Genomic DNA, 27,070 nt, shown 5'->3' on the forward strand with positions numbered 1-27,070 from the left:
TATTAGTGTTTTGTTTTAATAACTTGGTGAATTGGGTGATGGAAAGTCCGTGTTAAGCTGACATCGAAAGCGCCTGTTTTTTTTTAAATAGCTTTTGAACAGCTAGAAAGAGTTAAATTTCGCAATTAGTTTCTTATAACTGGCAGTGATGTGCATCCGTTGACACCACTTTCGACCATATCCGACCAATTTTCGACATAAACAATAAATGGCCTAAACAGTTTTAAACGAGTAGAAAATATAATAACGTGCCCGACGCCGCCGCCGCCGCGCCGATATTTTTGATATTCGGCGGCGGCGTGCGAAAAACGACCGTAATCGGAGGCGGTGGCGGCGTTTATCGGCGGCGTATATCTCTACTATGTACTAACGGCTGATGTGTTGGCAGTTTTTAGTTGCCGCGGAAGACCGACGTTATCAACTTATCCTCTGGAGAAATCAAACACATGAATCACTGCAACTTTTTGAAACCAAAACTGTTACGTATGGCTTAGCTGCTGCACCATTTCTCGCAATTCGAAGTTTAGTTCATCTGGCAAACCTTAATGAGAAGGCCCATCCAGAAGCAGCGTCTGCCATTCGAGACAACTTTTATGTTGATGATTTACTGACTGGCGCACAAAGTATAGATGATTTAATTTCAAAGAAATTTGAATTTATAGAAGTTCTGAAAAGTGTAGGTTTGTCGCTAACTAAGTGGCACTCGAATTCGCCACAATTGTCTAACGCTTCTTGTAGCGAAATTACTGTTAAGACAAATGAGGAGGATATCACTAAGGCATTAAGTATATATTGGGTCCCTTCTGCAGACACTTTCTGTTTTCTCTATGACTTACTATATACTCAGCCATTTACAAAATGATCAGTCTTATCAGTTTTAGCAAACATTTTTGATATTCTGTATCTATTAGCTCCAATTATTATTCGGGGCATAATAATGCTGCAAGAAATTTGTATTCGAAAATTGCAGTGGGATGAAACTCTTCCACAAGATTTGCAAAATACTTAGCTGCAAATCAAATCTGACCTACAATTTATAAATAAAATAGAAATACCTCGTCACGTTTTCACATCAACAAATTCGTTTAGTGAATTTCATGGGTTTGCAAACGCTTCTCCTCGAGCATATGGATGTTGTATTTATGCCCGTTCAAGCCCGTTCAAACAATATTGCTTATATCTAAATTCAAGGTAGCCCCCATTAAGGCACAATCGCTTCCACGACTGGAGTTGTGAGCAGCGCTTTTTTGTTAGTCGCACTGGGCAAAAAATTCAAAATATATTAATATAATACGCTTCTAAAGTTTATTTCTGGACAGATTTCGAGATAGTGCTGCAATGGCTTCAAACGCAAGCGTCAACTTTAAATTATTTTCTAGCAAATAGAGTCTCAGAGCTTCAGGGAAATTCGAAGGAGATCATTTGGAGACACCTTCCGACCAAGGATAACCCTGCTGGCATTGTTTCGCATGGGTCAAGCGCCACCAACCTTTTGGAAACCATATGGTTCACAGGATATTAATAAACGGAGGAGGTTAATAAACGGGTAGCAAGTGTCACTAACCAAGAGCTAGAACGTCGGAAAGCGGTATCGTTTAAGTGTAGTAGTAGTAGCACCGAGGGAGTCATCATTAATGCAATAATCAATCATAGCTCATCATATTGTTACGAATTTTACTTGCAAATCCTCTTATTTGCAATCCTCTGCTAAGTTCGAATCACTAAACTGTTGAATAAATAACTCCAATTTGTAATAATGCAAAATGGCCTTTATTAAAGTACTTCACAATAACACTCAAACTGTGCAACGAATAGCTTGCTTAATAACGAAACTGCTTGACAACTCAAATCAAACTGAATTCCAGCGCCTCTACAATTGTCGCCTTTTATACTCTTTGATTTCAACCTTCGCATCTTCTAGGCGCTTCCAGAATCTACTAGTCCAGCAGCTCTCAAACTTCTCAGCTGTAAGTACAATTGCACAATTTTATAGTTTTTCTCATTGCATACTTATAGGAGCATCTCAGATATATGCATGTGTTTGTGCATTGACTCTCCGCTGCTCGTATACGTACATGGTACATATGTGTATACGGAATTATTGTTTCGTTTATGTAGATACATAATGATTGATCTATGGATGTGAATTCACGTCACTGCTTAGCATCGGCTTAGAGATGGCAGCACTCCTTAGTTTTGCTAATATTCGTAACACTGCCCTCCACCTAAGTCTGATCGTCCCGATTAGACAAATCTCCCGATCTAAACGTTGCCAGCCTTTCCAAATGGACCACTTTCATTTTGGTTCGTGGTTTACCAATGGTTTGTATGAGGTACACTACATCGTTGATCCGTTTTACAACTTTGTATGGGCCTTCCCAATTACACTGCAATTTCGGGGACAAACCTTTTTTACGTTGTGGGTTGCATAACAGCACCAAATCTCCTTCCTGAAAACCTTCTGAATTAATTGCTTTATCGTATCTGGCTTTCATCTTGTCACTCATAATTTTTGTTCGTTGTCGTTAAAAGATCATGTATTTCTCTTAGCTCTTCTTCCAAATCACTAGTGGACATTTTTCTCCGCATTGGCAACTATCCCAAACTTCCAATCAGCTGGCAGTCTAAGGTCATTGTCAAAAATTACTTTTGCAGGGGTTTGGCCCGTTGTCTCATGCACTGCTGATCGGTAAGCCATCAAGAATAATGGTATGCGGGTATCCCACTCTTTATGGTACTTGTCTACTACTTTCCTTAAGTGCTCCTCCAATGTTCTATTGAATCGTTCTACCATACCATCGGATTGAGGATGCAATTCAGTCGTGTTTTTCGAATGCCCAATGATTTACACATTTCCTGCAACACAGCTGATTCGAAATGCCTGCCTTGGTCAGAATGTAACTCCATTGGTACACCATACCTTGCAACCCAATTGTTTACAAACACTTCTGCTACCGTTTCCGCTTCTTGATTTGGGATTGGGTATACCTCTGGCCATTTGCTGAAATAATCCATAACTATCAGTACATATTTGTTTTCGCCGTTGCTAATAGGAAATGGACCGGCGACATCCATAGCGATCCTTTCAAATGGCGCACCTGAGTTATATTGCTTCATATGACTACGACTTCGGGCTCTGGGCCCTTTCACTCTGCTGCAAACCTCGCAGTTCGCAATCCACTCAGTGACCGACTGACGGCAACCAACCCAATAGAATCTCTGTTTAATCTTCTCGAGCGTCTTCGTGATTCCACGATGACCTCCGCTTGGACCATTATGCAGCTCGCTGAGCGCGTCAGGGATCCTCTTTCTGGGAACAACTATCAGTTTCTTCTTGCATTTACCATCCTCACTGTCCCATAATCCGGTTGCCTGGATATCAATTCTAAACTGTTCCACTGTGCCCAATATGACTTCGCAAGGGGACTCTCTGCTGACATCTCTTCTCTGTTTGGTCTTTCGTTTCGTTCGAGCCCTTGCATAACACGTGGCAGATCTGTATCTTCTAACTGACACTTTCTTAGCTGTTCCTTGTCCCATTCATCTGCACATGTTATAGTCATTAGCCGGACATCTATAATGTCTTCTTTAGCCTCGGCTTTTGAACAGTGCTTGCATTCCAAACTACATGGTCTTCGTGACATTCATTGCATCGGCATTTCCATGGGTACTACCTTTTCGATGCTCAATGGAAAAGTCATAGCTTTGTAGTCGCTCGATCCACCGTGCCAATTGTCCTTCCGGATTACGGAACTGCAGAAGCCATTTCAAAGCTGCGTGATCTGTCCTGACACGTAATCGCTGGCCGTAGAGGTATTTGTGAAAATGTTTAATGCACTCTACCAATGCCAACAGCTCTCTCCGCGTAACGCAGTAGTTCCTCTCTGGTTTTCCAATCGAACGGCTGTAATATGCAACTACCTTCTCCTGTCCATCAACCAGTTGTGATAAAACGCCTCCTATAGCATATCAACTCGCATCTGATCTAGAATAAATGTTGCTCCTGGAATCGGATATGCTAACATTTGGGCAGTGCACAAACGCTCCTTCAATGTTTGGAAAGCCACTTCTTGCTCCTTCAATGTTTGGAAAGCCACTTCTTGCTCCTTCTTCCATTCAAAAGCTTTATTTTTTCTTGTAAGCTCATGGAGGCTATGGGCTACGCTGGAAAAATTTGGTACAAATCGGCGGTAATATGTGCACAACCCAAGGAAACGTCTTAATTCATGCAGGTTCTGTGGTCTTGGCCAATCCTTTACAACCTCTATCTTTTCGTTCGCAGTGCAGATGCCCTCTGTCGTTACCTTGTGACCCAAATAATTTACTTCCTTTTTAAACAGCGCACACTTTTTGGGACTTAACTTCAGACCAGCGCCAGCTATTCTCTGGAAAACTTCCTCCAAGTTCTTAAGATGTTCATCAAAGTTCTTGCCCAATACGATGATGTCGTCCAGGTACACCAAGCATGTTTTCCAATGTAGTCCTTTCAGTACCTGGTCCATGAGTCTCTCAAAAGTAGCTGGTGCATTACAAAGTCCAAAAGGCATCACTGTAAATTGCCAAAGACCATCACCGACACTGAAGGCTGTTTTCTCTTTATCTTCCTCCTTCACCTCCACTTGCCAGTAGCCGCTTTTCAAGTCCAGCGTGGAAAACCATTTCGTACCAGATAGCGAGTCCAGAGTGTCGTCAATTCTTGGCAATGGGTAGCTATCCTTTTTCGTTACGTCATTCAACTTCCGGTAGTCCACGCAAAACCTCATTTTTCCATCCTTCTTTTTTACAAGTACTACCGGTGAGCTCCATGGACTAGCTGATGGTTCGATGATGCCGCTGTCGCTCATTTCTTGAATGATTTGACTCACAACTTCCCGCTTCGCCAGTGGAACACTACGTGGAGCTTGACGGATCGGCCTCACATCTCCAGTGTCAATTTGATGTTTCACAACGTTGGTGCGGCCTGGTTTAGAATCATCCTGGTCAAATATGTTCGCGTACTTTAGGAGCAGTTGTTTTGCCTTACTCTGATATGCTTCCTCTAGCCCCTGCATCCATGCCGTGATGTCCTTTGAAAGATCAGTATTACTAGCTGAAACGTGTTCCTGGAGCTGTTCACAGTTAATAACTACTTCAGCCTCTTGGCATCTTCCCAAAATAGCTCCTTTAGTCAGTTTGAGTGGTGACTTGAACTCATTGAGTACTCTTACCGGAATACGTCCACCTTGTTTTGTCATAGCCAGGGTTTTTCCTACAAGTATGTTTAGTGCTGATTTGTTTGCTGCTTCGACAACCCACAATTTGTTTGTCCCACAATCTCCATCAACCTTTGCCCAGATGACTGCTTCGGATTTTGGTGGTATTTGCTGACTCTCTTCCACCAGCACTCGTTTACTGCTGTAGCCTCTCTCGTAGCCGAAATTAAGTGGTACATCCATGTTTTTATATCACATCGTCTTGCTTTGCATGTCGATCTTGATGCCCTGGTCGATTAAGAAGTCCACTCCAATTATGATTTCATCAACAATTTCTGCCACTATAAAATTGTGTACTACCGTGACGTTCCCAATTGCGACTTCACATTCTACTTCTCCAATTACCTGGGTGTCCTCTCCCGTGGCTGTACGTAATCTTGCTCCAAGCAATGGTCTTATCTTTTTGTTGACTAAATCCGCTCGAATGATGGAATGAGATGCACCCGTATCTACAGTCAGTAACCGTTCCTTTCCGTCCACATGTCCTCCAACAGTAAGATTGCTCGATCTTCTTCCAATCTGCGAGATAGAGATTATGGGGCATTCAATTGCGGGAGCCAGCTGTCGCCCCTTGCGGCTGACTCGATTTAGTTTAACGATTGAGTGGTCTTGGATATTTGCTCATCACCTTCTGCTCTGCGTTTACGACCACCCACATTGTTGGAGCTATTGGGACCGCTGCTGCAATGTCGTGCAATATGACCTGGGTTGCCGCACTTGAAACATTTAATAACTCCGGCATTTTTCTGTTGTGATCCCTTCAGTGCTTTCAAAATAGTGTCTACCCAATCTGGTCTTTCCACTTCTACACGATGAGCTTTGTATGCTGGTTTACTCAATAGTGAGGCCGTTTCCTGGGTCAATGCATGTGATACCGTTTCAGTAAATGTCAGCTTTGGGTTTGCGTATGTAGCTCGCTTCGTTTCCACGTCCCGTATGCCATTTATGAAACTCTGGATTTTTACCCTTTCAGTGTATTCCACGGGTGCGTCCGCATTTGCAAGATGAGCCAATCTTTCAATATCTGAAGCAAACTCCTGCAATGTCTCATTTGCTTTTGGTAGCGATTTTGCAACTCAATTTGGAATATCTGTTTTCTATGCTCGCTTCCATAACGTCGTTCTTCAGTTGCGTCTCCATCTTTGATGTAATCTGTGTCGACATTTCTGCCATACGCGTTTCTTGTGCTTCAATCTTGGATGTTATGCATGTCTGCTGCGATTCCAGGATATTTGTGATGACATTTCTGTTATTTGTGCCGATATTGCAGCCAACATCATGTTCAGGTCTGTGTTCGCCATTGTCTGCGGTGTTTCATTTTTCTCTTCAATTTTTGCTGTTGTCTCGTCCTCATCAGGATAAAAGACATACTCGTCCACATCAATTCCTCCTGCTTCCATTGCCTCTCGTAGCCGTGCCTGAAGTTCGAGTTAAACGCCGCTTGTATTCAATCCACGGCTCTCCAACTCCTTCTTCAGTTGCTGGATCTTCAATTCACTGAACTTTGCCATGTCCAAGTTGTATTCCCAATCCTCGGAATTTATTCAACAATTCCTCTTCTGACACCAATTGTAACGAATTTGCTGCAAATCCTCTTATTTGCAATCCTCTGCTAAGTTCGAATCACTAAACTGTTGAATAAATAACTCCAATATTGAATAATGGAAAAATGGCCTTTATTAAAGTACTTCACAATAACACTTATACTTTGCTACTCGCTGGCTTAATAACCAAACTGATTGATAACTCAAATGAAACTCTACTATTGGCCGCCAGATCGCGTGCTTAATCAAACTGATTGATAGCTCAACTCAAACTGAATTGCAGCGCCTCTACATCTGTTGCCTTTTATACCCTTTGGTTTCCTCGTTCACATTTTTCCAGAATGTACTAGCATTGTCCATGAGCTCTCAAACTTCTCAGCTATAACTAAAATTGCACAATTTTATACATCTTTTAGGCGCTTCCAGAATCTACTAGTCCAGTAGCTCTCAAACTTCTCAGATATATGCATGTGTTTGCGCATTGACTCTCCGCTGCTCGTATTCGTACATGGTACATATGTGTAGACGCAATTATTTATTCGTTTATATAGATACATAAAAATTGAATTATTGATGTGAATGTTTGCAGTTTACAGTCTCTCACGCGCACATAGGCGTATAAGTAAATGCATCTGTGTGTGACATCTCTCTGGGCTGCCTTATATATGTGTATACTTGATTTGATTATTAATCGTAAATACTGCTTGGCATGGCCTTAACATGGCCTTAGTGATGGGATAACTTAGTGATGCTAATATCCGTGACAATATTTTTCTATTTCAAATTTTAAAAGTACAGGGAATTCAATTTTAAAAAATTTACAAATACTATTAATAGAGTCTGTCGAAACAGTTACGGACAACGACAAGAAACTTAAACTAATGGAAATTTACCACAGCGACCCGATAGCAGGAGGTCACTGCGGAAATAAAAAGCTTTACGCAAAAATACGTACAAAATATTATTGGAAAGGTATGACCGTGATATTGCCACATACGTCAAAAATTGCAAAAAATGCCTTTTGAATAAAGCTAAGCCCAAAGCCAAAGAAAATTTGGTGCTTACACCAACACCCTGCAAACCTTTCGATGTCGTAGTTATAGATACAATAGGACTTTTGCCTGAGTCGAATAATGGAAATAGGTTCGCGGTTACCATTATGTGCGACCTAAGCAAATACCTAGTTACAATATCAATCCCTGATAAGACAGCAAAAACAATTGCAACAGCCATTTTTGAAGGCTTCATCCTCATTTATGGCATAATGAAATCAATTAAAACCGATTTAGGTACTGAATATAAAAATGAAATTTTCTCTGAATTAACTAAACTCCTAAAAATCGAACATAATTTTTCTACAGCTTACCATCATGAAACCCTAGGTACAATTGAAAGAAACCATCGGGTGTTTAATGAATATTTACGAGCTTTTCTAAATGATAACTTCCCCGAATGGGACGTTTATTTGAAATATTTTACATTTTTGCATAATACAACTCCTAGTACAGTTTTTGATAATGGATTTACTTCATACGAATTAGTATTCGGTAGAAATGTTACCTTACCAAATGAAGTTCAAAAGGAACAAATCGATCCAATTTACAATGTTGAAAATTATGCAAAAGAAGTAAAAGATAGACTACAAAAAACGCATAAATTAGCAAAAGATTTAATTAATAAACATAAAATTAAAAATAAGGATCTTTATGATAAGAGGGCGCGTCCGTTAGCAATTAATATAAACGATAAGGTAGTAGTACAAAAAGAACCTAGAAATAAACACAAAAGCATTTACCAAGGACCATATATAGTCACAAAAATTGATGGATTCAATCTCACGGTTTTTGATGAAGTAAATAAAAAGGAAAAAACCGTTCACAAAAACCGAATCAATAAGGTAAACTGAAAATTTTTTTCTCATACAAATTTACAAACTAGCTTGTAATTAATTTTAAATTTTCACTATCTGTTATTGAAGCATGAAATTTCAAATTAAAATTTATATTAATATACGAAAACAAAAATTTCAATTTGCATGTAAATAAAACCAAATGTTAATATGCACGCACTATTTGTAATGAATATAATATATTAATTTAGTGCAATAGAAATTAGAAAACAAATTACATGTAAGTAATTGAATTAATATTAACAAAATTTCATATGTAAAAGGAAAAAAATTGTTCTGATTGAACGAATGAGGAAAAATGCCAATTGCACTCAGCAGGACCAATTGCATTGCATTTGATGGCCGCTGAGCTTGGGTAAAGAAACGAACACGGGTGAATTCGTTTTTGACTTTGGCAGTGACCGGTTGGAAAAAATCTAAATGGTGCAGAAAATTAAAATTAAAGATTAGAAAATAGAAAGATAGGAACCAGATTTGATAAACTAAAAAGAGAAACATGTATTTGAATGAAAAGTGTAACTAAGAAAGAAAGTTAGAAAACGTTTATAAAGTGAAATAATAAAAAGACAACTAAAATTTACTTTAAATAAAAAACCCAACCAAATCTAAGCAAACAAGGAAAATTTATTTATGGCGTGTGTTGCATGTGGGTGCGGGTGTGCACATAGGGCTGCATACCCACAAGCTTGAGTATTTTCCCAATACCGAAAAAAATGGTTGGCGCTGAAAAGCCAACCTTAAATAGGAAGCTTCTAGTATTTGCCAAGAGAACGGAGTTATTTTATAGGTCCTGGTTTTTGATAGGGTTTTTCAGTTTGGTCGTTCAAACAAACTTCTGGTAACATTATGGACTCAATTAGTCTATGTGAGGTCCTCATGGACCGGCCAGTTCAACTTAACCTAACCTAACCCCACTACTGTGAACAATTTGATGACGGCAAAAGAATTGTGCCATGATATTGGGGATAGGGAAAGGACGGCATCAGATAGGGCTTTACTCCATACTTCAAGTTTGACAACTAATGTTAAAGTATTAAAAAGTTAAGTATTACTTAGCAATTCCTAACCTTCAAAAAATGTGTATGCTTGAAGTTTTTGTCAAAGTTGCAATCTGGCGTAAAGCCACCGTAACATCAATCTAAGACTTAAAAAAGTACAACTTTTTAAAAACCGCACTAAGTCATTTATTTTTAATGTACATATGTATAACTTCATTTATATAGCATATGAACTGGTGTTTTGTTTGTTTTTTGAGTGAATTCAATGCTTATACCTATGTAACACATGATTTTTGTTTTTGTTAAATCAATAAAAACTGCTTTTTGGATCGTTGGTTACTTTTTGGTTATTTTTTTGTTCATCCTTGTGGCAACCGTGTTTGCAATGCGTTGCACTCGCGATTAAGCATGATGATTCGCAAAAATCCAAATGCTCACGAGTGACATACATAGGTAATTCAAATATTTTCAGCTTCAGCTTAATGAACAAACATTTTTCTTTACTCATTTGAATGCAGCTGGAGAAAACTTTCAATAATTTTTATTTATTTTTCACTTTCAAAAATATTTAACTAAAAGAGGATTCACGGGTGCGAATCGAGCTCAAGGCCTAACAATAATTGTTTTATCTTATTATTGTTCTGATAAATTTTTTCTTAAATGAAAAAATTGTTTAAATTAGAATAGAAGAACGAAAAAATTTACACAACTGCCAAAGCTCGATGTGTTTATTGTTTTGTGTTTATTTGTTGTTGTGTGTTTGTCTGGCGACGTTAGAATAATAACCGAACAGATAAACACAATTTCAGACACAATATTTGAGCCTTTAAAACTTGTTTACAAGAAACAAAGTAATCGCACAGGTACAACAGAAAAACGTACATAAACAAATAAACACAAAACAATAAACGCACTAAAGCAACAAACCCACAAAGTAGGTCAAACAACTAGAATTACTGACTTTCACCCATTATAAATTTTACCAAGTAGCGCAACTAACAGCTGATCGGTGAAAATTCGCACATTCACACGCACAGTTCTCGACTCAGTTTCAAAAAAAACTATCGATTATTTAACTCAAATTTTAAAATGAGATAATCCTTACGAATTTTTGTATATAGAATATATAAGGCATTTTTGTTGTTATTAAAACAATAGTTTTATTTATATTAAAGCTTTTATCATTTTTTTTTTTTAACTTTGAAAAAACTACGAACACCATTCCTTCTTATATGACATTCGACTGTCTAGTCCATTGTGAATAATAACTAAGTGTGATATCTTATCTGTCAAATGCCTGACAGGATGTTCAATATGGCTACTTTTTAGCGTTTTGACAGGGTGTTCAATATGGCGGCGCCAATATTCAGCGGGTGATAGAAAGAGATACAGAATGAGACAGCGATAGTCAAATACAAATCAGGTGATCCAATCACTTTGGAATTTTGACGTCTATGCAGAAGATATCACACTTAGTTATCATTCACAATGGCCTAGTCCACTGCCTTCCACTCTATTCGCAACATAACTTCTATTTAAGCTGCCAAACTATATAGTAAACAATGCTTTCACCTGCCTCAGTAAGTCACACAAATCGATCAGCAAAAATCACCCTCCATCCATTTTGACAATACGCAGTCATGTACCTACGAACTATAAATACAAGACAAACGACAACAACAGATCAGAACGAAAATCGACACTGATGATGGCACAACGCGAAACCGGTTTGTCTCGAAACCAAATTTGACAACGGATGACGGAAAATCATTCCAATATACATCACCCTGTAGGAAAATCAACAAAACAAAATAAGTAAAGTTTTTTAATTTACGAAACAAAGAGGAATTAAATTAAAAAGTTTTATAACAACTTTTGCGGATATTTTTTCACTCGTAGGTGTGCATTCCGCTGGCCAAGTACGAATTTAAAAAGTTGTAAAACACCACTTTTATTTAAACTTACGTTGGAAGGTTCTCGAAACCAAGTAACAATATAAAGACATTTTGGCTTAATTTGCAGCATCAAACATTCATGAATCATATATTAAAACAAATTTGTATAATTTTTGTATACATCTTTTATTTACGAATGCTCAATTATTGTTACAATTTTCGTAATAAATTATGCAAATTGACTCTGGACCATATTCGAATTCAACTTTAAAACCATCTGGCAACGACGAAATTTTTACATCGCAATTCTTTTCAACCTCATTTATTGTATCGACTAAGTCCACATTCATCCTAAAGAGAGCCGTCTGGCCGTCTCCTTTTGTAACTTTGTGCACCTTTTTAATTCTGTTGAAGATAATCAAGGAAATAAGACAAATAGTAAATATAAATTATAATTAGTTCATTTGATCTTTAGGTATATTATGCCCTTTAGTATGTATATGAATGATTGAACGTACATTAGGGTAGCTCTTATTTTTGTTATTTTTCGCTAAACCTCTAATCGTAGCTTTCACCAACTCCGACTAACTTTAACAAGCACTTTAAATGTATGAAAGACTATCGAACGATATCTGTCAAATAGAATGCCTGTAAGCGTTAAGCCGTGATGGTGAAAAAGGTTTCGATTGATGTTCCTAGGTAGCTATGTATGTACATAAATTGTAGCGTTAAGTTGAACTATGTAAACATGCCATTAGGTTAAGTTCCGATGTGGCAATGCTATAACAAATGTCAAATAAAGAAACAAAAAATGCGCTCTCTTCCGGGTTGCAATTTATACGAAAACGAAGTTTGTCCTCTTTCATTTTAATATATCTTAATATATCACAGTGGCGACGAGCAGAAAACAATTCAAACTGATTTATAAACGCGTAGCAAGTGCTTGGTGATCAGCGGCTAATAATATTTTGGCAAAATGGCAACCAACAATTTTAATATTCCATTTTTTGACCACGAAAAAAACTCATGGTTTGTCTTTGAGAAGCAGTTGTTGCAATTCTTCATTGCTGCTAACATTGAGGAGGTAAAAAAGAAGGCAATATTGTTAACTTCGTTATCCGAAAGTGCGTATACTCTGTTGGACAACTTAGTACGTCCGGAGGCGTTGGAAGATAACAGCGTAACTTTGGAAAAGTGTCTCGATTGTCTGCGAAGCCATTATAGGCCAACAACATCTGCGTTTGTGGAGCGTTACAAATTTTACAATGCTACAAAAACAGCGTCAGAATCAATAAATGATTGGGCAGCTAGAGTGAGAGCGTTAGCTGTAAAGTGTGAGTTTGGCCAAAGTTTAAATATGGCGCTAAGGGACAAATTTGTAATGGGTCTGGAAAAGGGTCCAGCCAGGGACAAAATTTTTTTGGAAAATGTAGGCGCAACTTTCGAGAAAGTGGTAGCGATAGCAAATACAGCAGAGTACATTAAGCAACAACAAGAGGATATTATACAAGTAAAACAGGAAGAGCTAAATTTTTTGAAGAAAAATCAGAAGTCGCAAGCAGAGCAAAAGAAACAGCAAAATTGGAAAAACAAGTCAAATCAATGCCAGCCGAAACAGCAACCATGCGAAGTGTGCGGCTACACTAACCATAGCAAAAGTGAATGTAAGTTTAAGAATTATAAATGTAATAATTGTAAAAAAAAGGGGGCACCTAAAAAAAATGTGCAAAGAGAAAAGTTTAAATTTTTTGAATAATGCAGACGAGTTAAGTTTATTCTCACTTAATAGTGCGAAAGATAAACCGATTGTTGTAACCATTTTTGTTGAAGGCAAGGCTATTGATATGCAGCTCGACACAGGGTCAGAAAACAATGTGATGTCGGAAGAGACATACAAACGCCATTTTAGAAAAAATAAACTAAATGAGATATCAATTTTGTTGAAGACATACAACGGTGGCAGTATTGTGCCGCTTGGTGAGTTTGAGGTGGATGTACACTTTAAAGAGCAACGCAAATGCATTTCATTTTTGGTTATTAAGGCCGGCGGTCCGCCGTTGTTAGGTCGAAAATTTTTAAACAGTTTTGGTATTGAATTATCTAGCTTACATTTTTCTAAACAAATCAGATGCGACGTCAATGTCTTACAAAAATTTTCCAAACTATTTGATGGGTCTTTGGGATTATTTAAGAAGAGTAAAGCCCATTTACATGTAAAGGAAGGCACCGAACCGAAATTTTTTAGGCCTCGACCATTACCTTTAGCGATTAAAGAAAAAGTTGAAAAGGAGATAGACAAGTTAGTAGAACTGAAAGTTTTGGAACCAGTGGATTATTGCGAGTGGGGGACACCGATTGTTCCAGTGCAAAAAAAAGATGGGGGAATTCGCATATGCGGTGATTTTAAAGTGACCTTAAACCCACATCTGCATGTGGAAAAGTATCCCTTACCACGTATTGAAGAGATTTTTGCCAAGATGCACGGCGGGGTGAAGTTTGTAAAACTGGATTTAAGTACAGCGTACCAGCAAATCGATTTGGATGAACAATCTCGCAAATTCACAACAATTTCGACGTCAAAAGGCCTTTTTCAGTATACAAGACTGATATACGGGTTGGCATCCGCACCCGCCATTTTTCAAAAAATTATGGACACACTATTAGTAGGCATTGAGGGCGTGGTAGTATTTCTCGACGATATACTAATAACAGCAACCAACGTCAGACTTCTTACTCGAAGACTTGAAAAAGTGTTAGCCCTGTTAAGTGAGGCAGGGTTAAAGTTGTCTAAATCGAAGTGTGAGTTTTTTGTTGACGAAATTAAATATTTAGGGCATATTATAAACAAAGAGGGCTTGCATATGGATCCTGATAAAGTGAAAGATATTAGAGGCGCTAAAGAGCCATCAAACGTAAAAGAGCTTCAATCTTTGTTAGGGGTGATAAATTTCTATAGAAGATTTTTACCTAATTTATCTACTTTGCTTCACCCACTTTATCAGTTGTTGCAGGCGAATACAAAATTCGAATGGTCAAAAGAATGTTCGGAAACATTTTCAAAACTTAAAGACTTATTGGCATCAGAGAAATGCCTAGCCCATTTTTGTCCCGAAAAAAGAATTAAATTAACGGTGGATGCTAGTCCCACGGGAGTAGGTGCGGTTCTAACGCAAGTAGAGACTGGTGAAATAGAGAAACCAATAGAGTTTGCTTCAAGAACATTGTCGGATACTGAAAAAAGGTATTCGCAACTTGACCGAGAAGCATTGGCTATACTGTTTGGTGTAAAAAAGTTTCATCAGTATATTTTCGGTAGGCATTTCACCTTGGTTACTGACAACAAGCCGTTACAACTCATTTTTAGTCCGAAAAAAGGAATTCCAGAAATGGCGTCAAATAGATTGCAGCGTATTGCTCTAACGCTATCAGGTTATCGTTTCGACATTGAATACGTCAAGTCTAAAAACAATATAGCAGATTATTTCTCGCGAAACCCCGACAGCAGTGCCGAGGATCAATGCGTTTTGCCTGATGATGTTTATGTAAATTATTTTCAAGAGCTTGGTGGACGAAGCGAAATGATTAACCTAGAAAGCATTAAAACTGAAACTGCACAGGATAATACGCTACAACGAGTAAAGAAATTTCACCATGAGGGATGGCCAGAGAAATGTCGGGATCCAGAGTTGTTACCATATTTTAATAAAAGATTGGAATTGGGCGAAGAATCAGGTTGCTTATTTTGGGGGTTTCGGGTTGTGGTTCCAAAAGCATTGCAAAATAAAGTTGTCGAATTTTTACATGCGACACACATGGGAATTGTGAAAATGAAATGCATGGCTTGTGAGTGTTGTTGGTGGCCGAACCAGGGAAAAGATTTGGAGAAGGTAGTAAAAAGTTGCGAGCCCTGTTTACTTAATCGTCCGAACCCACCAAAGCAAGAGCTTCTCCCATGGAAGAGACCCCAGGAAGTATGGTCGAGAATCCATTTAGATTGCTTTGGACCTTTTAAAAACCGCTGGTGCTTAATCGTTGTAGACAGCACAAGTAAATGGATGGAATGCATAGACATGGGAACGAATATAACTAGCCGAGCTCTTATAGCAGTGTTGAGAGAAATATTTGCACGTTTTGGGTTACCAAAATGCGTGGTTTCGGACAATGGTACGTCATTCACATCGAATGAGTTTACCAATTTTTTGAAACAGAATGGAATTACACATGTAACATCTCCTGTAGGTCACCCACCCACTAATGGTCAGGCGGAAAATGCGGTTAAAACCAGGCATGCTTAACCAACGAAACGATATCATTTCGTTACGATAATCAACGTTAATAAACGAAACGAAGTCATTTCGTTTCGTTTATTAACGTTAAGCTCGTCAAATTAACGAAATGATTTCGTTTCGTTTTCTGCCATATCAAAACGAAATCAAATCGTTTATGTTGATTATTAATTTCAAACTATGCTGGCAAAGCTGATTGATGGCGGAGTCATTAAAGGTGAAAGCATTAGCCAAGCTGATTGCAACTTTTCTCATGAATTTTGACAGTACAAACATTTCTCAGAGTATTTTTGACATTACCACCAACGAATTACACAAACAAATTACATAGAGTTTGTGTGTGTATGTGCGCTCGTTGTTGCCACCTTACGGCTTCACCATGGCTATAGCATTGCCAGCACAATTCAAACATAAAGTATCACGTTTTTGTTAACGTTTTTAACGTTAACGAAAGCTTTTCGTTTCGGTTAAAAACGAGATACAATTTATCTTGATAATTTCTTTATCGATAATATTTCGAAGTGTTTCAACGGAAACGGTGGAAATTTTTTGATAAACGATTAGCTTAACGTTAAGGTGCATCCCTGGTTAAAACAGCTAAGACCGCCTTAAAACGGAATTTACTTAATACACCGTTGTCTGACTTCAACAAAGTTCTGAGTAATTTTTTGTTAGATTATCGAAATACTGTACATGCTAGTATGGGCGTATCTCCAGCCTACATTATGTTTAATAAAAGGAAATTAAGATGTCGATTAGACTTACTCAATGGAAAGCGAAATGTTGTTAATCTAACCAATACTGAAATCACAGCATTTGTTGAAAAAAAGAAAAATGAACAAAAGAGATATTTTAAAGGAAAGCAAAACAACAACTTTAACGTGTATGACGCGGTGATAATTAAAGATTATTCGGTTCCAGGGAAAGTAAAATGGACAAAAGCTGTGATTTCCAAAAGAATTGGAAAGCAAATTTATATTGTAAAAACTTACCATAATAAATCTTGGAAAAGACACGCAAATCAAATTATCGCAAAAAGAATCATCGCACTCATCACTAGATGATCCACTACAACCTTTAACAAATTTAAGTAATGAAAATCAAAACATATTAACTAATAATTGTGGTCCCGATGATACAAGTACAGACAAAAATACAAAAACAACTACACATACAAGTAATAACGTACCCAACGATATTATTTGTAATGAGAAAACGAAGTCACGGGAACCCACTACTCATTATAATTTAAGACCGAGAAAATAACAATTTCTTGTCAAAAAAATTTATGTATCCTAAGCGCGAAAGTCTGTATTAAAATCATGTATATGTTACCAATTAAGAAGGGGGTATTGTGAGAGATAAGCTAATGCATAAATTGTAGCGTTAAGTTGAACTATGTAAACATGCCATTAGGTTGAGTTCCGATGTGGCAATGCTATAACAAATGTCAAATAAAGAAACAAAAAAGGCGCTCTCTTCCGGGTTGCAATTTATACGAAAACGAAGTTTGTCCTCTTTCATTTTAATATATCTTAATATATCACAAAGGTAAAATGTGAGTCAAGAATAAGTTTATAAATACCCTGGGTTCTAAAAATGTGGTTATAGCAACACTCCTATACCAGCTTATCTATGAAAGAATATTATCCTCTCTAATGTTTACATGATTCTATGGTAGACAACTATTATCAAGGACAGTTTTTTCAAAATTTATTTTTACCTAGAATTTATTTTATTTATTGACCTTATGACCACTTCAAGTATGTATATATTGTAACGAATTTGCTTACAAATCCTCTTATTTGAAATCCTCTGCTAAGTTCGAATCACTAAACTGTTGAATAAATAACTCCAATATTGAATAACGGAAAAATGGCCTTTATTAAAATACTTCCAATAACACTCAAACTGTGCAACGAATAGCTTAATAACCAAACTGATATCTTAAAGGAAACTGACTTTCAAAATAATAGTGCTATTGCTCGCTAGATATCGTCTTACTCGTAACTGCTTGACAATTCAAATCAAACTGAATTCCATTTTACTCGCTTGTGCCGCTTTTATAGTTTACGCTGCATACATCTAGGCTCTTCTATTTCCAGAACTTACGAACTATTTCGAGTGTTTATAGTTCTCATATAGTTTCTACTTGTTTACAATTTTCTACTTTTCAGCGTCTCTCAGATGTATGTGAGTTTGTAGTTTACAGTCTCTCGCACACACATAGGCGTATAAGTAAATGCATCTGTGTGTGACATCTCTCGGCTGCCCTATATATGTGTATACATGATTTGATTATTGATGTGAACATCGCTTAGCATCGCCTTAGTGATGGTATAGCTTAGGGATGCTAATATCCGTTACACTGCCCTCCACCTAAGTCTGATCGTCCCGATCAGACAAATCTCTCGATCTAAACGCTGCTAGCATCGCCAAATGTACCACTCTTCTACTCCGTGGTTTCTCAATGCTTTGTATGCGGTAGATGGTATCACTGATCTTCTTCACAACCTTGTACGGGCCTTCCCAACTGCACCGAAATTTGGATGGAACACCTTTCCGCCGGTGAGGGTTGTATAACAGTACCAAATCTCCCGCCAAGAAACCTTTCGAATTATTTTCCTTGTCGTACCTGTGTTTCATCTTACTACTCATTATCCTGGATCGTTCCCTCGCACTCTGTTGCTTGACCAATGAAGAACTACTTCGCAGAGCTTGCGCTGGACGGATTTCCTTTGCATAATCAGTATCGTTCCGACGCTTCACAACAGTAGTGTGCCTTGGCTTGAAACCACCCTTGCATTCTTTCTTCGTTTCAGTACGTCCGTTAGGGCTTTTCAATGCCAGTGTTTCTCTCACAGGTACCTTCGGTTTTGATTTGTTTGGCCCATTTGTTCCATCAACCTTTACCTTTGAATTTCGTGGCCTTCGTCGAGTCTTCTCCACCAGTACCCGATTACTGCTGAGCCCTTTTTCCAAACTAAATTAAGTGGCACATCTTGGTTCTGATAACACATCACCCTTCTCTGCATATCGATCTTGATGTCATGGTCAACCAAGAAATCCACTCCCAATATAACTTCATCAACAATCTCCGCCACAACAAATTTTTGTAGAACCATGACCTTCCCAATCAATACTTCACATATCACTTCTCCCTGAACTTGGTTATACTCGCCAGTGACCGTACGCAACTTTGCTCCAGGTAACGGTTTTACTCTCCTGTTGACCAAGTCAGATCGGATCAAGGAATGAGATGCGCCCGTATCTACAGTCAGTACTCGTTCTTTGCCATCCACATTCCCTCTGACGGTAAGACTGCTTGATTTCCTTCCAATTTGCGACACAGATATCACAGGACATTCAATAGCCGGGGCAAGTTTTCGTTCTTTACATTCGACACGCTCTTGCTCATTTCCGCCAGCTTTGCGTTTACGGCCACCCACATTGTTTGAACTATTAGGACCAAGATCGCAATGGCGTGCAATGTGACCTGGGTTGCCGCACTTGAAACATTTAATAACTCCGGCATTCTTCTGTTGAGATCCCCTTAGTGCTTCCAAAATTGTGTCTACCCACTCCGGCCTTTCTACTTCCACACGATGAGCTTTGTATGCTGGTTTACTCAATAATGACGCCGTTTCCTGAGTCAATGCATGGGATACCGTTTCAGAAAATGTTTGCTTTGGGTTCGCGTATGTGGCTCGCTTCGTTTCGACGTCCCGTATGCCATTTATAAAGCTTTGAATCTTCACTCTTTCCGTGTATTCCACGGGTGCGTCCGCATTTGCAAGATGAGCCAATCTTTCAATATCTGAAGCAAACTCCTGCAATGTCTCATTTGCTTTTTGGTAGCGGTTTTGCAACTCAATTTGGAATATCTGTTTCCTATACTCGCTTCCATAACGTCGTTCTACAGCAGCCATCAATGTTTCATAACTGTTCCGTTCGTACTCTGGAATCGTCTGTAAGATTTCCGCTGCAGGCCCTTTCAATGCCACGAACAGTGCAGCAACTTTATCTTCAGCATTCCATTGGTTCACTGCTGCGGTCTTCTCAAACTGTAGCTTAAAGACCTGAAAAGGAACAGAACCATCAAAGAATGGTGTTTTTACCTTTGGATTACTTGCTGAAACAGCTGGGCGATTTAGTTGTAACTGCTCCATACGACCCTTCAAATCATCGACTTCTGCCTGAAATTGCGCGATTTTTGTATCCTGTGCTTCCAGCTTTGATGATATACGGACTTCCTGCTCTTCAAGTTGTGTAGAGATCTGAGATGATATCTGCGCTGAAATTTGTGCCGAGATTTCTGAAATACGCGTTTCTTGTGCTTCAATCTTTGATGTTATTTCTGACGACATTTCTGCAATATGTGTCTTCTGTTCTTCCAGTTGATTTTCCATCTTGGATGTTATACGTGTCTCCTGTGATTCTAATTGTGATGACATGTTGGTAGATATTTGTGATGACATTTCGGACATTTGTGCCGATATTGCAGCCAATATCATGTTCAGGTCTGTGTTCGCCATTGTCTGCGGTGTTTCATTTTTCTCTTCAATTTTTGCTGTTGTCTCCTCCTCATCAGGATAAAATACATACTCGTCCACATCAATTCCTTCTGCTTCCATTGCCTCTCGTAGCCGTGCCTGAAGTTCAAGTTTAACGCCGCTTGTATTCAATCCACGGCTCTCCAACTCCCTCTTCAGTTGCTGGATCTTCAATTCACTGAACTTTGCCATGTCCTTGTTGTCCTCTGGAATTTATTCAACAATTCCTCTTCTGACACCAATTGTAACGAATTTGCTTACAAATCCTCTTATTTGAAATCCTCTGCTAAGTTCGAATCACTAAACTGTTGAATAAATAACTCCAATATTGAATAACGGAAAAATGGCCTTTATTAAAATACTTCCAATAACACTCAAACTGTGCAACGAATAGCTTAATAACCAAACTGATATCTTAAAGGAAACTGACTTTCAAAATAATAGTGCTATTGCTCGCTAGATATCGTCTTACTCGTAACTGCTTGACAATTCAAATCAAACTGAATTCCATTTTACTCGCTTGTGCCGCTTTTATAGTTTACGCTGCATACATCTAGGCTCTTCTATTTCCAGAACTTACGAACTATTTCGAGTGTTTATAGTTCTCATATAGTTTCTACTTGTTTACAATTTTCTACTTTTCAGCGTCTCTCAGATGTATGTGAGTTTGTAGTTTACAGTCTCTCGCACACACATAGGCGTATAAGTAAATGCATCTGTGTGTGACATCTCTCGGCTGCCCTATATATGTGTATACATGATTTGATTATTGACGTGAACATCGCTTAGCATCGCCTTAGTGATGGTATAGCTTAGGGATGCTAATATCCGTGACAATATGTAACGGAATCTTTGAGCATAATTTTCACCAGCTTCGAGAAATTTGATTAATTTAGAACTCTGCACACGTATCAAGGGCCGATGGTAATGCAATAGTTTGATGGTGGGGTGTCATAAGCTCAAGAGACGTAAAGTCAATTGATCTTGTGACCACTTGCAACTGAAACTTTGATCACTTCAAAGGGGTCGTTGTTGTTGGTTTATTAACGATAAAGACACTCCCCGAAGGCTTTGGGAAGTGTTATCGATGTTGAGGGTCCTTTGCACCATTAAGGTACTACCCCGACCATCTCGGGAACGTTTAATATGACCACATTAAACCTTCTAGGCCATCCCGCCCTCCCCACTTCCTAGTTCCATGAATAAGTTGGGGTCGCCACAGCCTCGCGTGCTAAATATGTGTATGATACATCATATTTGTAACAGGATTCCCCTCGCTTAGGTGAGGGTGACAATTGGGTTGCGGAAACTTTGAAGCTATAAAGCTTAGAATTGTGTTTATCAACCGCTTGAATCCCCTTCAAAGGGGTCCTTCTTTAGAACTTTTTTGGTCCACGTTGGTGTAGGTATGTATGTTTCAATATTTGTGTATAGCAAGTGGCTATTCGTCCGGAAAAAACAGCTTTTTATCGCTCTAAACGAAGTACCATTAGGTAAAACAGCAGAAAAGGAAATTTAAAAAAAAATGTTTTTGTATTCTATTTTTCGAACGAATAAGGACAACCTTATGTACATATATGAAATGAATATCTTCATTGAGTCTTATATGATAAACAAACTTACTCAAAATTTTCGTTATTGATTGCGAATTTCCGTAATGATCCTGTAAGTATAGATTTAGCTGCCATATTGGCGGTGGAAACACCACTCCCTGATTCCTACAAAAATTAAATAATAATAGTTATTAGATAGGGCTGAAGACCGCTAATCCAGCAATCTGAAAATGGCACTCTATGTGGTATTTTGCAGAAACTTGTCTTAACGTCAAATTTTATGGTAAAGAATATTAAAGCTTCAGTAGGCAACCAAATAAGACTCATTCTTCTTGAAAAGCAATCAACCCTGTAATAATTGTGGTAATTATTATATTAAAAGCCGTTTGTATTTTATGTGTAATAACATGAGTAGTTTATTTGATGTTATGATGTTGTCACAACGATGGTTGATGCTCAGCTGAGGCGCTCAATATACGATGATGAAATGCCTTGATGGGTGCGTTCTACAACTATACAAATGTGTCAAAGAGCTAGTGCCGACGCCCTGTGGCACGCTTCCCAAGGCAGTCGGTTCTATGTAACGGAGCGACTGGGGCTTTTTCCCGACCAAGGACTGTCATTTCAGTGTAATCCCATTTAATTTGTTACGTCCCTCCCACAAATTGTCATCCTACCAGCAGCTCATTGCAGCGGGACTGCTCCATATTCTCTTTCTCCGGGAAGGTATCGAGCCGGGTCCGCCCCCGGGTCCTGACCCCGGTCCTGAGAAATGGTTTTGCTGCGTATGTCGAAAAAGAATCTTTTTAGGACAGTCATACTCTTGTCAGTGTGTCTCGTGTAAGGGATGGTTGCATCGGACAGGTTGTTCTGGGCTAGATCCCAAAACCAGACGTCCACGTAACTTCTATAAATCTTTTGTGGCTCCTTGCTGTTCACGCACAAGGGCGTCGTAGTCTACGCATCAGTGCCCCCCCCCCCACTACCTTCCAGCAGCCCCGCTGCTCAGCAAGCCACAACAAGTACCCGGTCCCGCGCATACCCCACACCGATTTCATGAAGCGGCACAACATCCGCATTGCTGCGATTCAAGAGACTAAACTCACAGCAAGATCTGCTCTGCAGACTTGTTCTGGGTATAATGTCCACAGAAAAGATCGCGAGAGCGGAAATGGAGGTGGCCTCGCGTTTATCATACATCCAGGGCCGTGTAGAGAAAATCCGGGCCCGGGACTAAATAATTTACGGACCCCCTATAAAAAAATCCAATAATACATTTGATTAACTTGAATTTATGACGTCTCATTCACTAATCATTATTGATGGATTACATCAAAACAAAATTTTGCTACATCAACTATATGATTTTTGGACTAATAACTGACAATAAAATTAACACAGAATGTTGTTGTTGTTGTAGCAGTGCTTCGCCCCATCCAATAGGTGCGACCGATCACAAATTGTCATCAATATCCTCTAACGGGAATCCAAGGAAACTTGCTGTTTCAACAGGGGTGGACCATAATGTGAGGGGTGTTAGAGGCGTTGGTTCCACATTACAATTAAAGAGATGGTTGGTGTCATGTGGGGACACATTGCAAGCAGGGCATACATTTTGTATGTGGGGGTTGATTCTGGATAGGTAAGAGTTTAACCTGTTACATTATCCAGATCGAAGTTGAGCTAGAGTGACTCGCGTTTCCCTGGGGAGTGTGCGTTCCTTTTCCGCAAGTTTTGAGTACTGGATTCACCGGGCAATTCCTGGCATAAAGGTCCGACGCCTGTTTGTGGAGTTCACTGAGGACCTGCTTGTGTTTTTTTCTTCATACGGCTAAGTTCTCAGGTGCCGTATTTCCTCATAATGCTTACGGAGATGACTCCTTAAGCCCCTGGGTGGTGTTGGCTCATCAATCAGATGTCTGTTGGGATGCCCAGGTTACTGGGTATTCAACAGGAACTGTTTGGTTAGCATCTCATTTCTCTCCCTTATGGGGAGTATTTTCGCCTCATTATGTAGATGGTGTTCTGGGGACATAAGAAGACAGCCCGTGGCAGTTCTGAGAGCAGTATTTTGGCAGGCCTGTAGCTTCTTCCAGTGAGTAGTTTTTAGGCATGGCGACCATATAGGGGACGCGTAGCATGCAATCGGCTGGCCAATTGCTTTGTAAGTGGTAATGAGCGTTTCTTTGTCTTTTCCCCAAGTACTGTCAGCAAGAGATTTAAGGATTTTATTACGGCTCTGGATTTTCGGTACATTTGTGGCTGCATATACACCAAAATGTAGATCCTGATCAAACATCACACCCAAGATTTTGGGGTGTTGGACAGTCGGCAGCGTGGTGCTATCGACGTGGATGTTCAAAATGGTCGACATTTGGGACGTCCATCTTGTAAATAAGGTCGTGGAGGATTTAGTCGGTGTCATTTCCATGTTTCGCGAGGCGAAAAAACTGGAGAGATCGGGGAGGTAGCCGTTTATTCTGTTGCAAAGCTCATCGATCTGTGGGCCTGGGCCTGTGGCCATTATTGTGCAGTCATCAGCGTAGGAAACGATAGTAACTCTTTCTGGTGGCGAAGGTAGCTTTGATATGTAGAAGTTAAACAAAAGTGGGGATAGAATACCACCCTGTGGCACCACTTGTTTAATCCTTCATGGTTTTGATGTTTCTTTTCTAAATTGAACCGATGCTTACCGACCACCCAGATAATCTGCGGTCCACCTTTTAAGACATCTGGGAAGGGTAGACCCTTTCAGGTCTTGCAGTAACGTGCCATGGTTGACAGTATCAAAAGCTTTTGACAGGTCTAGCGCATCGAGTACTGTTCTATGGTGGCGGTTTTGATTTAAACCGCAATTTATCTGGGTACTAGTGGCGTTTAGAGCGGTGGTGGTGCTATGGAGTTTTCTAAAGATATGCTGCTAACAGCCTAGCTGCAAATTTGCTTTGAAGTAGGGGAATATTTACGATTTATACTATTTTATTGTAACGTAGAAATAAAATTCTCTTTTAACAGCCACATATTGTTTCAAGTAATCTTTTCTAGTTATTTGGTAACATTTTAATACATTTTTGATAAATTAAATGATGACTATATATTTAAATTATTCAATATAGAAAGTTCGGATATCAAAGAGTGGCTTTACTTGCTCTTTTCGCTGCAAAATTTTTTATAATAATATTGTGACGAATATTAGCAACGCTAAGGGATACATCATCTCTAAGCCAATACTAAGCAGTGACTTGTATGCACATCAACAAGTCAATCATTATGTCTACACATATGTACGTATACGCAGCGGAGAGAAAACTCACAAACACATGCATATATCTTATCTGAGATGCTCACAAAAGTAGGCAATAATTTGTGCAAGTATCACTCACATATACACGCGCATATGAGAAGCTATAAACGTAGTTATAGCTGGTAATTTTATAGCTGGTAACTAACTAGTAAATTCTAGAAATAGAAACGCCTAGAAATATGCCAACGAAACCAAATAGTATAAAAGCAGCAACAGTTGAGGGAGGACAAGTCAGTTTGATTTAAGCAAGCTATCATTTGCGAAGTATAAGTGTTATTTTCAAGTAGTCTAATAAAGATCATATTTTCCATTATTCAATATTGGAGTTATTTATTCAACAGTTTAGTGATTCGAACGTTAGCAGAAGATTTGGAATAAGCGGAATTTCACAAAATTTAACTGTCTTGCCAAAACGGATTCAACACAAAGCGTGGCAAGTCCTGATACTCGCTCTTAAGATAAACACGATCTATAAAAGTTTTTGATTCTTGAAAGGACGCTGAAGGACCGTTCTGCACTAGCTACAGTGTCATGTATAGTGCGAAAGATACATAAGGCAACACAAATGTTGGGAGAAATCGTATACCAATTTTGAACATATGTACATGGCATTTAGCAATTCCAATGGTGACAGACCTTTATCAAAATTTGCTTCGTAAATGTGTTTCAAGTGAATTATTTCGCATTCTAAGCTTTGAGAACTGTCCGACTTGTATTTTTCGCCAAATTTTGCTGCGCTCGCCCGAACCGTAATTTCATCCATGTCCTCAAATTTCCACAAAAAGAAAACGTTTCGCTCAAATATCTCATAGCTGCAAATCGTTCAATAGTGCCAGTGATTACCGAATCAACGATCACCAGAAATCTATTGTTTTTAAAATCAGACTCTGAATCATCCGTAATCATCTCATTTAAATTATCTTCAGAACGTTTTTTGGGTTTTCTCTTTTGAATGTCCGGAAACTTTGGCGAGATGTTCAATTGAATAGCAACTGTTTTGCATTCGCTTAAAATTTTTTCCCTTTGGTTCCTGATCAACTTCAAATCAGCTAATAAGGCATCTAGATGTCGGACTTCAACATCTATGGTGGCGTCTCTAGCTTGGAGGACCAAGTTACCTAGATACCAAGATACATTCGAACTTGTTGATGTACTTGAGAATGCCGGTAACATCGCTGTATGGTTGCGCAGTCAAATTTGGCTTTTGGCGGAAAGACTATGAAGAGAGCTCGGTACATTTTTTTTGAGGATGTCCCATCGTTGTGTAGTGCTGCTGAAAATAGTAAAACATTTTTGTAGAGCTCCGAAGAAAGTAATTGCAGCCCTACAACATTCTGCAGCATCAACACCACATAAATTGAGACTGTGGGTTGCACAAGGCGAGTAATTAGAATTCGAGTTTTTGTCGATAATGTGACGTAGTGCTCCGTTGTAAGCTCCTTTCATATTGGCGCCGTTATCGTACCCTTCTGCACGACAATCTTTTATTGGGTTTTCATGTTTACCTATGGTATGGCAAATTAGATCAGCGATTTTCTGGCCAGTTTTTTGGTTACAATTCATGAAAGCCAAAAACCGTTCTTGAATTGTAAAATTCTTTTCTTTCGAATTGAAATGGAGTTAGCGCAAAATGAACGTAGTCAACGTGACTAGCATCAGGCATAGGATCAACGATAATAGCAAAATACTTGGCTTTCTTGCCTTGATCTAATATAGTTTCCCTCACGTGCTTTTCACAAATTTCCATAAACTTGTTCTCAATATCTAGGGAAAGAT

At 38.8% G+C, this 27,070-nt stretch overlaps 1 protein-coding gene across 3 annotated transcripts in view; it reads right to left on the minus strand.

Annotated features, from left to right (window-relative positions):
• Positions 1–27,070, minus strand: part of LOC137238268 (uncharacterized) — a 79,440-nt gene that overhangs the window by 33,931 nt on the left and 18,439 nt on the right. Inside the window, exons 2-3 of one of the 3 annotated variants that reach the window (XM_067763065.1) lie at positions 22,061–22,155; positions 11,760–12,003 (exon numbers count right to left, since the gene is read on the minus strand). The exons of 1 other annotated variant lie outside the window; for it this stretch is intronic. In XM_067763065.1, the coding sequence (XP_067619166.1) occupies positions 11,799–12,003; positions 22,061–22,155 (300 nt within the window). In that variant the 3' untranslated portion in view covers positions 11,760–11,798. Of the gene's footprint in view, positions 1–11,759; positions 12,004–22,060; positions 22,156–27,070 lie in introns of those variants that run through there. One more of the 3 variants, XM_067763066.1, reaches the window with a different exon arrangement.

Source organism: Eurosta solidaginis, chromosome 1, assembly GCF_040869045.1.
Source record: "Eurosta solidaginis isolate ZX-2024a chromosome 1, ASM4086904v1, whole genome shotgun sequence".
NCBI lineage: Eukaryota > Metazoa > Arthropoda > Insecta > Diptera > Tephritidae > Eurosta > Eurosta solidaginis.